At 51.7% G+C, this 14,166-nt stretch overlaps 1 protein-coding gene across 1 annotated transcript; it reads right to left on the bottom strand.

Moving 5' to 3' along the window:
- Window positions 1-6,368: 6,368 nt before the first annotated feature.
- FOXI3 (forkhead box I3) lies at window positions 6,369-10,103 on the bottom strand. The gene is made up of 2 exons (XM_071447286.1): window positions 9,322-10,103; window positions 6,369-8,160 (listed from the first exon to the last, which is right to left on the bottom strand). The coding sequence occupies exons 1-2, from the start codon at window positions 10,025-10,027 to the stop codon at window positions 7,571-7,573; spliced, it is 1,296 nt and encodes a 431-aa protein (XP_071303387.1). The 5' UTR covers window positions 10,028-10,103; the 3' UTR covers window positions 6,369-7,570.
- Window positions 10,104-14,166: the final 4,063 nt, after the last annotated feature.

Genomic DNA, 14,166 nt, shown 5'->3' with positions numbered 1-14,166 from the left:
TTGTAACCAGATACATGACCCCACATGACAGATGTCCCATATCTGCAGATATCCATGAATTACTGCCCTGGGGGAGTCTAAAAGCTTGGCCTAAATTAGCTCTTCAGTCACCTGCAGAGAGCAACTTGTCTGCTCCTACTTAGCCAGATATTTTTTTACAGGATCTCCTGTAGGAGATCCCAGGGCGTCTCCATCACCTGTAAGGCACCTCCTCCTCTGGTCTGCTTTGAACCTGCTGCCTGACAGCTTCATTAGATGTCCATTGTCTAGACTAAAACATTTACATGAGTGAAAATGTCAATTCCACCCAAGGGGAATGTAATTTGTCCCCATTTGAGTATCATTCACTCTGCTGAAGGAAGCCCAAGCTTGGCTCTGCTCTGTGTTCACTTTGACTCCCCACACTGTTGTGGAGTTGAGGCACTACCTCTGTGTCCTCCAGGATCACCCTTTGAGGAATGGTGGGGTGAGGTGTGGGTTCTGCCACCCCCTGAACTGGCCTGGGAGGGAAATGGCCCAGCTCAGCTCTGCTATTTACTTTAATTAGATATAAATTAGATATAAATGAGATATAAATTAATCAGCACCCCTTCAAGGGTCTGAAGGCAGGTTAACCATCAGTCCTGACCTGATTTGTCACTGTTATGGCAAGTGTGGATCAGCTGCATGGTGAGAGCTTTGCTTTGTCAATAAATCCCAGACACAATGGGCTGCAGGGAAGGGGAAATGATCCGAGGAGCTGGGGCAGAACTTCTGCTCTCCTAGGGCAGCCAATGCCTGGATCAGGCCTGCAACTTTCATTTCACAAATGTGCAACCTTCAGCTGCTTTTTCATGTCCCCAGGCAGTCTCATAGACAGCACCTGAAGTGTTTGAGAGCCTGGCTGATTATGGGTCTGCTCAAAGCCCTCTGAAGTCAGTGGGAGTCTTTCCCCTGACTTCACTGTGTTTGGGGCAGGCCCTGGATGACTATCCCTCAGGTTACACAGTTTAATCATCCATTCAGCAGTACACAAAGCAGATCACATACACTTTTAGCCTGCATTGTATGGTGTTATGAAACGAGAAGATTATTTGATATGATTCAGAGATAGCTCAGGTATAAGGTTAAAAAAAAAAACAACACCTTTGATGTTTTACATCACACTTCAGTTATTCCTTGAGGGGCAAATTCTCGTCACCTTACCCAGGTGAATATTGCATTCAGTAATTTGGTCAAAAACGTTCCACCAACCTTCTTTTTAACAGAAATTGTTGAGGGGCAGAAATTCAGCTTGATGGAGATTTCTGCCAAACAGGACAAAAAAAAAGAGAAGTCAAATCCATTTGCCTTTTTTCAGCAATAGGGAAAAAAAAAAAAGAATAATTAGTTTTGAAGGGCTCTTCTAACAGGGCAATAAAACCAGTCTTTTTACTCTCCAAAACCTAAGGAGAAATATCAATTTCACAATTACTGCAATCTCCATCTGGCACAGCTATTTCTAGCTGAGGTGTCAGCCATCCATGGACGACCAGCCAGGCCTGATTCTCATCTTGACTCTCTTTAGTCAAGCCACAAAATGAGTCTTTGTCCCTCTTATTTTGTGTGCTATCAGAACAAGACTGACAGGAACAGCTGGGCAGAATTAGGTACATCACACTCAGAATCAGGAGATCTGCAGGGTTTGCAGGGCCTTGTCTCAAGAAGTCTGATGGAGATTTTATTTATCTCTAGAAACACAGAGAGGGCAAGGACAGGGATTCTTGTTTACAACACTGCTGTAACATTTGAATTATTCCTAAAATTGTTTTTTGAAAAATCACCCTTAATCACCATTAAAAAAAAAAAAAAAAAGGCAATAAAACCTTCTGTACAGGCAACAACACACGGCGGCCAAATTCCGTGGATTTGGTGAGCGACAGGGGCAAATCAAAGGCTCCACCTTCAGAGGAGCAGCAAACCACAGCCCGTGGCCAGTGGCAGTAATTGAAGCCCCACTTGTGCAGGAGTTGGCGGGCGATGAAACCCAGCGTGGATGGTTCTGTTCTGCCCCCGGGATCCCCTCCCAGCGCCCCAGCCGGGGCTGCTGCAGATCCCTTTGTTGGTGGAGCTGGGTCTCCTCTAGGGGACGGGCCCGATCCAGCTGTGCTGGCAGAGAATTTGTGCTGCAGCAGCTCAAGTGCAGACCTGCACCGGGTGGGTGCCTGCCCCTGCCTTGGCTGGCGCTCGGTAAGGGCAGCGCTGAGCGGAGCTGAACGACCCCGCGCTGGAGAAATGCCACACGTAGGAGCCAGCAAGCATCTGTGTTACTGATCCAACCTCTGGAAATGCCTCTGGACTGTGCTTATTTTCCAGTGGGGAATGCCTTTTTTAGGGGTTTGTGGAAACCCAGAGCACCAGGAATATTTCTCTGTCTGCTCTGGGGTGCCCTGACCCCCAGGGCAGCACTGACTCTGACCCTCATTCATGGAGAAAGTTTCCCAGACTTCAAGATAGACTGGAACCCACAAAACTGTGAAATAGATTATAGAGAGTAGTGTAGGTGAATCACTTGGGGAGAAATTGAGATTTTGGGATTTTTAGTATGTTGTGGATGGCAGCAAGATGGAGGGCACAGGGTGTCATCCTGGGTTTCCCCTTCATGCTTCTTCTTCCTTCTTCTTCTCCATGGGTTTGGGTGGCATTTTGTAATTGGGCAGAAATGTCTGCACTGTGGGCTTCCAGGGATCGGTTATTGGGTTAAAAGGGAAAATAATCCAGGTGTCAGTTCTTAATTGGATAGTTTAGTCTTAAAAGCCCTTGTACCAAGAGATTGTTGGCCATTTTGTGCCTTCTAATGAAAAGCTGCAGAATTCACACTAAAGAGGCTGTTTTACTGGTCAGAAATAATAAACACCTGAGTCCAAACATGAATTGCTGTCTCAAGTGCCTTCAATCCAGACCCAGAGAAACCAACAACTGGGATCCCCACAAGGGTTGTGTGTGCTGGGAGTGTGGCAGAGGTACCAGGCAGCTGAATTTGCAGTCATCAGCATAACCATGGTTTCTCAGCTGGGGAGGCACCTCTCTGGATGCCTAAAAGAGAGTGGAGAAAACAAACAAAGATGAGATTTCTTGTGATGTAGCCCCACATTTCTCTTCACAGAGAAAAGCAAGGCACAATTCTTCCCAAGAATATTTCTCAGTTTCACATTGTCTGAACATCAGAGAAATAAAACACAATTCTCATCATTTGCTGTGCCTGTCTTTGTGCAAAAGTAGAATGCAACATGGAGATTGTTTACCCAAAGTGATGGTGTTTTGTTTCCTTGGCCCATCAGGGCCAGGTGTGTGCGTGTGTTGGGACTGTGGGCTGACAGTCACGACATTCAGAGCAGGGAGTGCAGTTGTGTGCAAGGTTGAGTGCTTGGCAGATTCAGTTTTAGATGTACAGAACAATATAGTATAATAAAGTAATGAATTAACCTTTTGATATCAATGAAGTCAGAGGTGTAGGTGCTGGGGCAGCCAGCCAGCGCTGCAAAGGGAAAGGGAGTTGGACCATGCGCTTTTGCAAACAGCATTTCAACGTGGACACTTCCCAGGAGCTCTCCCAGGAAGACTGATCTTCTCACCTTTCGAAATAACAGCACCCCTTAAGCACCAGCAGAAGGCAGATGCAATGTTTTTTCCCCCCATCCAGGAAAACGTTAGGTGGTGTAGATGGTTTGCCATCTAAATTCTGCAGGCGTGAACTGAATTAATGTTTTCAGAGGTTTCTAATCCTGAATGTAGAACAAGAAGTTTAAAAACCAGATGCATCATTCTCTCTCCCCTGGTCAGGGTTCCCAGCACAGCTATGTTGTGATGCTTAACTCAGTGACCAGCAGCTGGGATCCGTGGGCCACCAGCTAATCTGCATGAAATCACTGCTCCCCTAAAGCCAGGCGTTCTGTGAAGGGCTGGTTACGGGGTGAGCCCCACAGATCTGCCAGAGCAGAGAGGATGAAGGCCTGAAGTTTGAGCCTTTCTCCCAAGCAAGGACATTTTTCGGCCGATTTTCCTGGGAGTGGGCTGTGCCCCGGGCTCCTGGGCCATCACCTGACCGGGCTGGGGAGAGGCTCATTGTCATGGAGAGCTGCCCAATCCAGGCATGGCCTTGGCATTTATAGGGGACTGGGGACTCTCAGGGTGGGACAGCAGGCTAATTGCCTTTGTCTTCCCCCTCCCTCAGTCGGGGAGTCTCAGCAAATCCCTAAACCCATGACAAAAGCCCTGCTGCTTTTAACTGCCTTTCATTAAACTCAATCCTCTTGCCCTCCCTCTCCCAAGACTTGCTAAAAGAAGTCCCTTTCAATGGCAAAAGGAAACCTAAAAGGCTGCCATTAGCTCATTCACTGTCTCCTCTGCAGACTGGGTGCCTATTTTGCTGAAATCTGCTCTCAAGTGTCCCTTGAGCACACCGGAGGTGGCTCCTCTGGAGGAGAGGCCACATTCCCTGGTTCCAGCTAAGGATGTGCTTTCCCTGGAAGAAGCAGGCTCTGGTGCAGCTTATGGCTGTACAGGTGCACTGGGGACAGTCACACCTGCCAAAGCCTCCCTTGAGCACATCATCATCATCCCTCAGGACCAGCCTGGAGCTCTCTGGTGGGTGAATCCTTGTCTGATTCTGCTCTGGCAGGTTCTGGCTGTGCCCCTGCCAGCTGAAGAGGCACAAACCCTGTTGAGCCATGGCATATTGCTGAGGACATACTGCCAGGTGCAAACCAGCCTGCAATACAAATTTGTCAGATTTGGGATTCTCCAGAGCAAAGGTTTACGGGCACTGTGCAGAAACACACAGCTGATAGAAGTGGGAACCAATGTATTGCCATTGGTTCTGCATCCTTAAACATTTATGGGTAATGCCTGTAGAGACACAGCTCTACAGAGATGGAAGATGGTAAATTTAAAAAATGGTGGCATTTTTAAAATAATTTAAACCAAAAAGAGATGGCATCTCTTCCACAGAGATGGAAGAGGGTAAATTTAAAAAAAAATCTGAGTGGAAGAACACGAGCAGGACACACATGAGTGTCCTGCATTGGCTCAATGCTTGCTAAGGTCTGAGAGCAGGCTGGCAGAGGGGAGAAGGGGTGCAATGGTCACTTAGATACACAAGTATGCAGTTCCTGGCTTACTTAGGGACTGGATCTTTATCTTTCAGAGGTGTTGGGAATCCCTCCACAGCTCTTAGATCAAACTCCAAATAAAGCCATTCCACACCTGCTGGGATTGAAGCGGGACAAGACTGACCACCTCGTCCTTTCCCTAGTGTTACTCTGCCCTTTCCCTCCCATTATCGCTGCCCCTGCATCACCCGAGATGGAATTAAAACCAGGAGGAATTACCCCTAAAGCCAGGAAGATGGTATCTGTGCTGGGAAGGGGCGAGGGGGAGGGGGGACGAGGAGTTGCCACCCGCCCACTGGTCCCGGCGATTGCACAAAGGGAATAATGGCCGGTGCCGGGGCAAGTACTTGGTCCCGATCCCAAGCACATGGAAGTCATCTGACGTTTCGTCATGGCTTCATTATATTTTGGATCAGGCCAGCGGTTTGTCTTGCATCACTGCCCTGTACGTTCTGCAGGTAGCCCGTGCGCTGCCAACTGCTCCGTGCTGTGAATAGCCCGCAGGGACGGCCCCAAATCACGGCACATGCCTGGGTGCTAAACAGCTGCAAGTGCACCTTAACTTCGTTGTGGATGCCACATTCCTCATGAAGACACCTACATTTATGCCCTTTCATTGTGGATGCCACATTCCTCATGAAGACACCTACATTTATGCCCTTTCATTGTGGATGCCACATTCCTCATGAAGACACCTACATTTATGCCCTTTCATTGCGGATGCCACATTCCTCATGAAGACACCTACATTTATGCCCTTTCATTGTGGATGCCACATTCCTCATGAAGACACCTACATTTATGCCCTTTCATTGTGGATGCCACATTCCTCATGAAGACACCTACATTTATGCCTTTTCATTGTGGATGCCACATTCCTCATGAAGACACCCACATTTATGCTCTATCTGCACACAGCCCCTAACAAACAGCTCCTGAACACGGCAGGAATGAAGGGGTGTAGTGCAATGGTTACTGGATGATGGATTCTCCTTTCCCAGCAGCAGGAAATCAGGGAGGATTCCCAAAAGTGCTTCCTGGCCCTCTGGCTGACTGGTCCCACCTCTTCACTGGCCGGCAGTGTAAGCAGGTGCAATCCTGTCACACAATGCCATTAGAAAAACTGATTTGCAAAACGGACTGAGCCTCCTGCGAGCTGGCACCACGCTGGAACCAGTCCCGCCTCTTTTACTGTTGCAAGGTTTTATTTTTTTTTTACCAAACGTTGTCGAAAAAGAACAGTTGCGATTCAGACCTTTGAGAAAAATAAACAAACAAAACTGACATAGTGCCCTTACTGCACAGTGAGACCCCAAGAAACTGAAACCAGCTCAGATGTGCCTCGTTTGGGACTAAAGCAGGTTTTTTTCCACCCTACTGCACACTAGGGTGGAAATTTATGAACATGAAATTGTTCATAAATTTTTACACCTTTTTATCCCAAATAATGTGAAAGAAAATCCTGTCTCCCACAGAGCTTTAAAATACTTCAAACATACTGATGAACAACCAGGCCAATATCTAACAATTGTTAATATTTTATTCCCAACAGCTGTTCAGCCTGAAAAGTTTCAGTAATACACTAAAAACAAAAACAAAACCAACAAAAAATTCAAAACAAATAAAACAACAAAAAGGGGGGAAACAAAGTAAAATAAATTTTAACAAAGTTTAAAACACATTATAAATAAGTACAGCTCCAGAGCATAATTTACAAATATAAAACCACATAGAAACGTATGTACAGAAGAGTTACATTACGTACAAATATGTATAAAAATACCCCAGTGTTTATTCTTGTGCTAAAGCTGCGTGACTAGAGTTATCTTTGGTACTAAGCTCAGGGAAAGAAGACTGTTTTACAAGACACAGCCCTGCTGTACAATATGCCAGACACAGGAGGACCCTCTGTGAGTTTGAGGAGGTTTTGGGTGGGTGCTTATACAGGATATTCCCCCTGTGCATTGCATATTGCAGGATCAGGGCACAAGCAAGAGCTTACAGAGGCAATTGCTGGCAGAAGAGGTTTTTTAATACATTGTACAAGGCACTTCATAAGAAATCTCTTCATTTTTTTCCCTGTTCTCTTCTAAGACTCACTGGATGTCTACGCTTGGCTCTTGCCAATACCACTTTATGGCTATGGTTTTTAAACTTCTTGTTCTACATTCAGGATTAGAAACCTCTGAAAACATTAATTCAGTTCACGCCTGCAGAATTTAGATGGCAAACCATCTACACCACCTAACGTTTTCCTGGATGGGGGGAAAAACATTGCATCTGCCTTCTGCTGGTGCTTAAGGGGTGCTGTTATGTCGAAAGGTGAGAAGATCAGTCTTCCTGGGAGAGCTCCTGGGAAGTGTCCACGTTGAAATGCTGTTTGCAAAAGCGCATGGTCCAACTCCCTTTCCCTTTGCAGTGCTGGCTGGCTGCCCCAGCACCTACACCTCTGTCCCATCCCGTGTGTAGATGAGGCTGTTGACTGTGAAGTTGTAGTAGTGGTTGTACTGGGCTCCCTGGCTGCCGCTGCTGGGGTGGAAGGAGCTGTAGTAGGCAGGGGAAGGTCCCGCCACCCTCTGCAGCTGCTCTGGGGAAGGCACCTCCTGAGAAGAGCTGCTGGAAGGGGTGAAAGTGCCACTGCTCAGCTGTCCAGCAGAGAAGTTCCTGTGATGCAGGTCCCCGCTGAGACCCCCCGTCAGCCGGCTGCCTCCGCCGCTCAGGGAGCTCATGCCGCTGAAGAAGGTGCTGAGACAGCTGGGCGTGGATGAAATGATACTGGAGGGAGAGGAGCTTTTGGGATGGTCCCTGGCAGAGGGTGAGGGGTCCAGCTCTGGGGGTGGGCTGTTTCCACATGGTTTGCCTGTGGCTGGGATGGGTCTCTCCTCCTCGGCCTTCAGGCCCCCCAGAGAGGAGGCTGCAGAGGCGGCCGCGGGCGCGTTGGGCTCCGAGCGCCGCTTGCGTTTGCGACGGAAGTTCCCGTTGTCAAACATCTTCTCACAGTTGGGATCTAAGGTCCAGTAGTTTCCCTTCCCTGGTGGAAAACAGGAGACACAAGAGAGAAAGTCAACTTCTGTGACAGCAAGCCCTGCTGCTGGCAGATAAGCAGCATCCTGGTCTTGTCCAGCTGGCACAGAACCCACACCCCTCCTGCACCTGCTCCTCCTCCCTCTGTTGTCCAGTATGTGGATCCAAAACTTGTCTCCAGGACATTTCCACCTCCATCCCTCCAGTGCCCAAGTGAACCTTAAGGCCACATAGAAGAGCAGAATCTGCCCATCCTAAAGCACAGACAGATCTGCACCTGTACCTCCAACCTGGCTAAAGAGAATTTGAAGAGAGGCTCCCCTTGCTCTGGCACCTCACAGAAACTGGGCCACTTAGAGCCATCTGAGCAGTGGTGACAAGGCAGTGCCCGGGCCATGGCTCATGGAAAAGCTGATGGAGAGGTGGGCTGGCACAGTCAGGCACTCCGAGGGGACGGCAGGCAGCAGCACTGAGCTGCAGGGGCTGCACACAAGCTGCCCCTCGCACAAGCCTTGGTGCGGGGCACTGTGGTGCCATCAGCTGTCCCCGCTCGCCTCCTGCCCACGGTCGGGACGGGCGCAGTGACCCCGCAAGGTCCCGAGCGGCTCCAGCCCGGCACGTCCCGGCACCGCCGGGCTGGACCAGCGCTGTCCGGGCGCGCCTCCGCCCACTCCCGGGCACCGGCTGCGCCCCGGGGCCGGCCCGGGCAGCGGCGGGCAGGGAGGGGAGCCGTGAATCACGGGCCGAAGGAGCCGAGCCTTGCACAACCGGCGCTCCCGGGCTGCTCGGGGAGGGGGCGAGGGCTGGGGCCGGCCGGCCCCCGCCTACACCTCCCGCCGGGCCGGGCTGGGCGAAAGGCAATGGTCACATCACAGAGCCCGGGTCAGGGGACGGGGCAGCGCGGTCCCATCACTGCGCTGGTCCCGAGGGGACGCGCAGCGCGGTCCCACCACAGCATCCGACTGGAAGGGATGGAGAGACGCGGGCTCATCGTAGCGCTGGCCCAGGGGGCACGGGGAGCACGGTGTCGGGACAGCGCCCGACTAGAAGGGGACAGGGGACCCGCCGGCCACGGGGATGCTGCCGCCCCTCTCTGACGGCGGTGCCGGTGTCCGCACCGCCGTTCCCCGCCGCCCAGCCATCCCTCCCGCCCGGCGCGGCACCTCACCGGGGTCGTCCTCGTCGCGGGGCACCTTGCGAAAGCAGTCGTTGAGGCTGAGGTTGTGGCGGATGCTGTTCTGCCACCCGGCCTTGCTGCGCTTGTAGAAGGGGAAGTTCTCGGCCACGTACTGGTAGATGTGGCTGAGGGTGAGCTTCCTCTCGGGCGCGCTCTGGATGGCCATGGCGATCAGCGCCGAGTACGAGTAGGGCGGCCGCACCAGCTTCAGCAGCTCCTCCTGGCTGGCCAGGCTGAGCCAGCTCAGCTCCGCGCCGCCCGCCGACGGCGAGCCGGGCGCCGGGGGCGAGCCCACGAGCTGCCCGCCCCGCGAGCAGCCGTACGAGGCGGGCGGCAGGAAGGGCGCGGCGGCGGCGGCGGCGGCGGCGGCGCCGGGCGGGCCCTGCAGGTAGGGCGCGGGGCTGTTCATGCCCCACAGGTAGCCGGCGTTGGCGGGAGCCCCGTAGTCCCCCAGCGCGTACCCGCCCGCCCGCTGCCCCGAGGAGGCGGCGGCGGCGGCAGCGGCGGCGGCGGCCGCGGCGGCGGCGGCGGCGGCGCCGGGCGGGTGAAGGCTGGGCTGGGGGTAGACGCTGAAGTTCTCGCTGCAGTACACGGCCATGTCGGGGGCTTCCTGCGCGCTGCGGGGCTGCGGGGGCGCGGGGGCGGCCGCCGGCGCCGAGGCTCTGGGCTGCGCCTGCTGCAACTCACCGGCGCTCATAATCCCTGGCCATGCAGGGCGGCCGGCGCTCCCCCCCGCTCCCGTGCTCTCCCGGCGACACCCCCCGCCCCGCGGCCCCGGTGGCCCTGGACCAAAAACTCCCGGGGGGCTGCGGCGCGGCGCCCTTATAGGCGCTGCCGTGCGCCCGGACTCCCCGCCCGCGGCCGGGGCCGGGGCTGGGCGGGCGGCGGCGGCGCGCAGGGAGCAGCCAGTAGCGCGGCTCGGCGGCGGGCGGGAGGCGGAGGGGGGCAAGGCCGGGCCCCGACAGCGGCGATGGGGGAGGGACCGGCGGGGGAGCTGCGGGAGGCGCCAGGGATTTGGCTCCCGGCGGCGCGGGGGCAGCATCCCCGAGCCGGACCCACCCCCCGCCCGAGCTGTGCCCGTCCCCCCGATCCCAGCCTGGGGGTCTCTCCCGGCGCTGCCCGGCCGCCCCCGCACCGGCCTCCCCCTCGCCGGAGCTGTCCTGGCGCTCTGGGATGCCATCCCGCTTTGCCAGGGATGCGATCGCCCCCGCTCCCTTCGGCCCCGCATCGCTGCGGTTCCCCCGACGGGAGCGCCAAGGGCTCGCTTCAACTCTGTTCGTTTAAACTCCGTTCGCTTGAACTCCGTTCTTGAAGTGTAGTTTTGCCGCCCGTCTCCCAACAGCCACGGCTGAGATCGCCGTTCATTAATTTTAGATAAGGAATTGCCCGAAATTAAACAAACAAACAAGCAAACCCCACCGGTGTCTTCGCTCGTAGCGCGGGCGGAACGGGCTGGAGGGCGCGGGGCGAGATTTAGTGAATAAAAGTTATTTTCGCCTTCGTGCTCCGGGGCAGCCTGCACGGAAAGCGCATCCTTTTGCAGAGGAAAAGCTCTCGGTGTTCGTAAGGATCCCGACAGCCGGGATCTACACAGGGGCCAGCTCCGATAAATCTTCTGGTCCGGGGCAAAGCACACGTGTAGCAACAGAAATACCGTCAATAGTGCGGGGTGATTTAGAGACTTTGTCTAAATACCAGGTACATGAGATGTACATTTCATTCCCCGTTCTTAAATGGAGTAGTTATTCAGTTTTCTGCTGGTAAAAATACCTCGAAATTGCCCTTTCCTGGTGTAAACACGAAGCGCTCTCTGCGAGCGCCGGGTGTCTTGGTCTGACAACAGGATTTGGGGCAGAGAGGGGCGTTTGGGAAAACTCTTTGCGCTTTATGTCTTCCATAAAATAGTTATAAAAGGACGTGTAAACCAGTGAAGCTTTCCCGAGCTGACTTCAATCCCAAATTTTCATGCCCTGCGTGATTTGAGCAGGGATATAATAGCCGAAGGATTTTCAACTTTGTATTTCGTTTTAAAACAAATGAATAAACGATTTTTGAGACAGAAAATAACTGAAAAGTGTTTGAGTTAAAGAATCAGGATTTGGGTTTTCTCCTTTAATCATAAAGAGAGGTGTTCGGGGGCTTTGTTGGTTTTTGTTTGTTTGTTTGTTTTCTTGTGTTTTTGTGTTTGTGCGTGTGTGGTTTTGGTTTTTTTTTCTTTTTCTGTTGATATTTTGTTGCCGTCACTCTTGCTTTTGCTGATTTTATTTTGCACCCCTTGGGAAAAGAGCTTCCCGTGCATATTTTGAATACCCAGAACAGCAGGAGAAAAGTTGGCATTACGTTTCCCAAGGTGCCTTTTCCCTTCTCAGCTTCCTTCTCTTTAAGATTTATAACAGCTCCTCATCTTTTTTAGAGCAGGGTCGCGCTGGAAAATGCCGGTTTGAAATCCGACGGGACAACAGGCACCCAAAGCAAGCATTTTACAGAGAAATCACAGCTAGAAAAGACATTTAAAGGACAAGAAACAGGCAGACTTTTAAACAGCAATTTCCCTCTGGGTCTGAAGAGCTAAGCCGAAAATACCATTCTCTAAAATTGCAACAAATCTGTGTTTATCCGTTTGGCCAAAACCCCCGCGATGGTTGCAGCAGGAAGAGGAGCAGTCAGTGGTGTCTCCGTATCGCTCGAAATTGAGGTTTTTGCTCCAGGGATTTGATGTTTTTGGGCAAAGGCAGAGCCATCTAGAGGAGCAGCCCGGCTATGGCCAGGCGGGGAAGGCAGTTTCCCTCACAGGCATGGGGTGCTGCCTTCGAGCTTCCCTTAGCTGATTTCTCTGCCTCCAACAAAGGAAACGGGTTAGAAAATAATGCTGAATTAGCTCTAATAAAAACACGTGTCCTCAGAAAACTCCAGCTTGCTTTACCAAATAGTAAGGAATGTGAAACAAAAATAGCTTTAGAGAGGTTATTACATAGCTGGGATGGCATGGATATACAAACCAACACTTAATTTAAAGAGTGGAGAGAATAAAGCTTTGATGCTGTGACGGCTGTAAAAACATTTAATTTTCTTAATGCATTTATCCTGCAAGCAGCATGCAGGGTTGCCTCGAAACATCATCAGCTCTCAGTACAGACCTGTTGCTGCTCCTTTCTGCCAAGAGAGCACGAAGAGATCCAGCACTCTGCCTCTCTGCTCCCTAAATGCTCCTTTTTTTTTTTCTGGAGAGCTCTGGGAGATGTTTGCAGAAACACACCGGGGAGCTGGCAAGAGATGACGAAACACAGAACTGAAATCGGTTTCAAGGTAGGAGTCTGAGGCTACTGTCCATCCCTGGGAGCAGCTCTGGGGCTGGGTTTGAGCAGCTTTGTTGGCTCTGTGAGTGGGCAGTGAGGTGTGCTGGCTAGAGGAGCCTGTGGCACCTCGAGCTGGGCTGAGCTGTATCCCCAGCCAGCTGGGGTTAAGTGCAAACCTCCCCAGCAGCTGCCTTGGAAGGTGTTTCAAGGCTTCCCAAGTGCTGCAGGAGAGCAGGATCCTCCCCATCCTTGCCTGCTGCTGTCCCCAGGTTGGCTCAGGTGCTGTGCCTGTCCTTGTCCTGCACACACACTTTTCCCCCTGCAGGAGGACACTGGCTGTGCCTCTGGGGCCCTGCTCCTCTGAACATGTAGGTACAGGCTCCACTTTCCTGCTCTGGATCTCAGCTGTGTGTGCAGCTGAACACAGAAACCTGAAAAGGCTTCAGAGCTGAGCACCCAGCCCAGCAGTGGGAGCAGTGGGGTGCCCATAGCTGCACCCACCTGGACCTCTCTGTGTTTCCCAGGGATGCTGAGCTCTGGGAACAGGGTGTGTGTTGGGACAACAGAACACAGTAGCCCATATTGGCTTCTCTTGCCTTGACCAGGAGGACAGAGACACCAGGATCCCTTCAATGGCTCCAGATCTCTGCAGGTTTGTTTTGTTTTGGCTGCATTTGCAACCTGAGCCTCCCTTTTTCCCCAAGGCTGGCGAGGAGCAAGGTGGTGACTCCATGGTCCACATAAAATCTGCTCAGTAAAAATTCTTTTCTGTCTTTCTCCAGAATGATCAGTGAAACTGGGAATGAGTTCTTCATCCTCAGAGGCAAGATGGAAAAATTATCTTTTCTCTTGAAGTACTCCAGTATCTCCACCCTCAAGAACTGTAAGGAATTGACTAAGAGCAGCTCAAATTAAATTTAAGATCTATAGAGCCAAGCATTTTTCTCCCTATTCCTCCCTATTAATATGCTATAAGAACATCTCTTTTTTTTCACTCAACCCCTGATTTGTTCTGCAAATGGCTAACAGAGAATATCTGATGGTGTGCAATAGATGTTTCACTGCTGTGAATTTGGGAGGGGTGTTCTGTGTATGTGTACACAGGTTAAAGTAATTTTAATCCCTTACCTAAGGAGAATGATGTATATTCCTCCCTCTCTGTATCTAGTTATCTACTGGACTGAAGTTCTGGCAATCAAATTTTGCCAGGTCTCCTTATGATGAGATCAGAGGTTTTCAAACCTTTTCTTGATTTTTCAGACCCTACCATGTTTCCTGGGGAGGTGTCCTCATCCCACCACATTCAGGCTACCAACAACAGGCTTGATTTGGTTGTGAGTTCAGAGTCTCTGTTAAACTCTGCAGGCTGCAAACTGAGGGTTAATGCTCTGGATTATTTATAGTAATATTTTCTCAGTGCAATTCTATGTTGTTGAGTGTCATGGAGCCACAAAGCAAGGAATAAATCATCGTTCATCACAAGCTGTAGATGCTGCAGCACTTTAGGCTGCTGGGAGCCAATCCTGGTTGAAAGGAGCAG

Source organism: Agelaius tricolor, unplaced genomic scaffold (assembly GCF_023055355.1).
Source record: "Agelaius tricolor isolate 1412-34295 unplaced genomic scaffold, bAgeTri1.0.p SCAF_24, whole genome shotgun sequence".
Classification (NCBI taxonomy): domain Eukaryota; kingdom Metazoa; phylum Chordata; class Aves; order Passeriformes; family Icteridae; genus Agelaius; species Agelaius tricolor.
The sequence above is the reverse complement of the archived record's forward strand: the minus strand, read 5'-3'. Positions and strand labels throughout refer to the sequence as shown.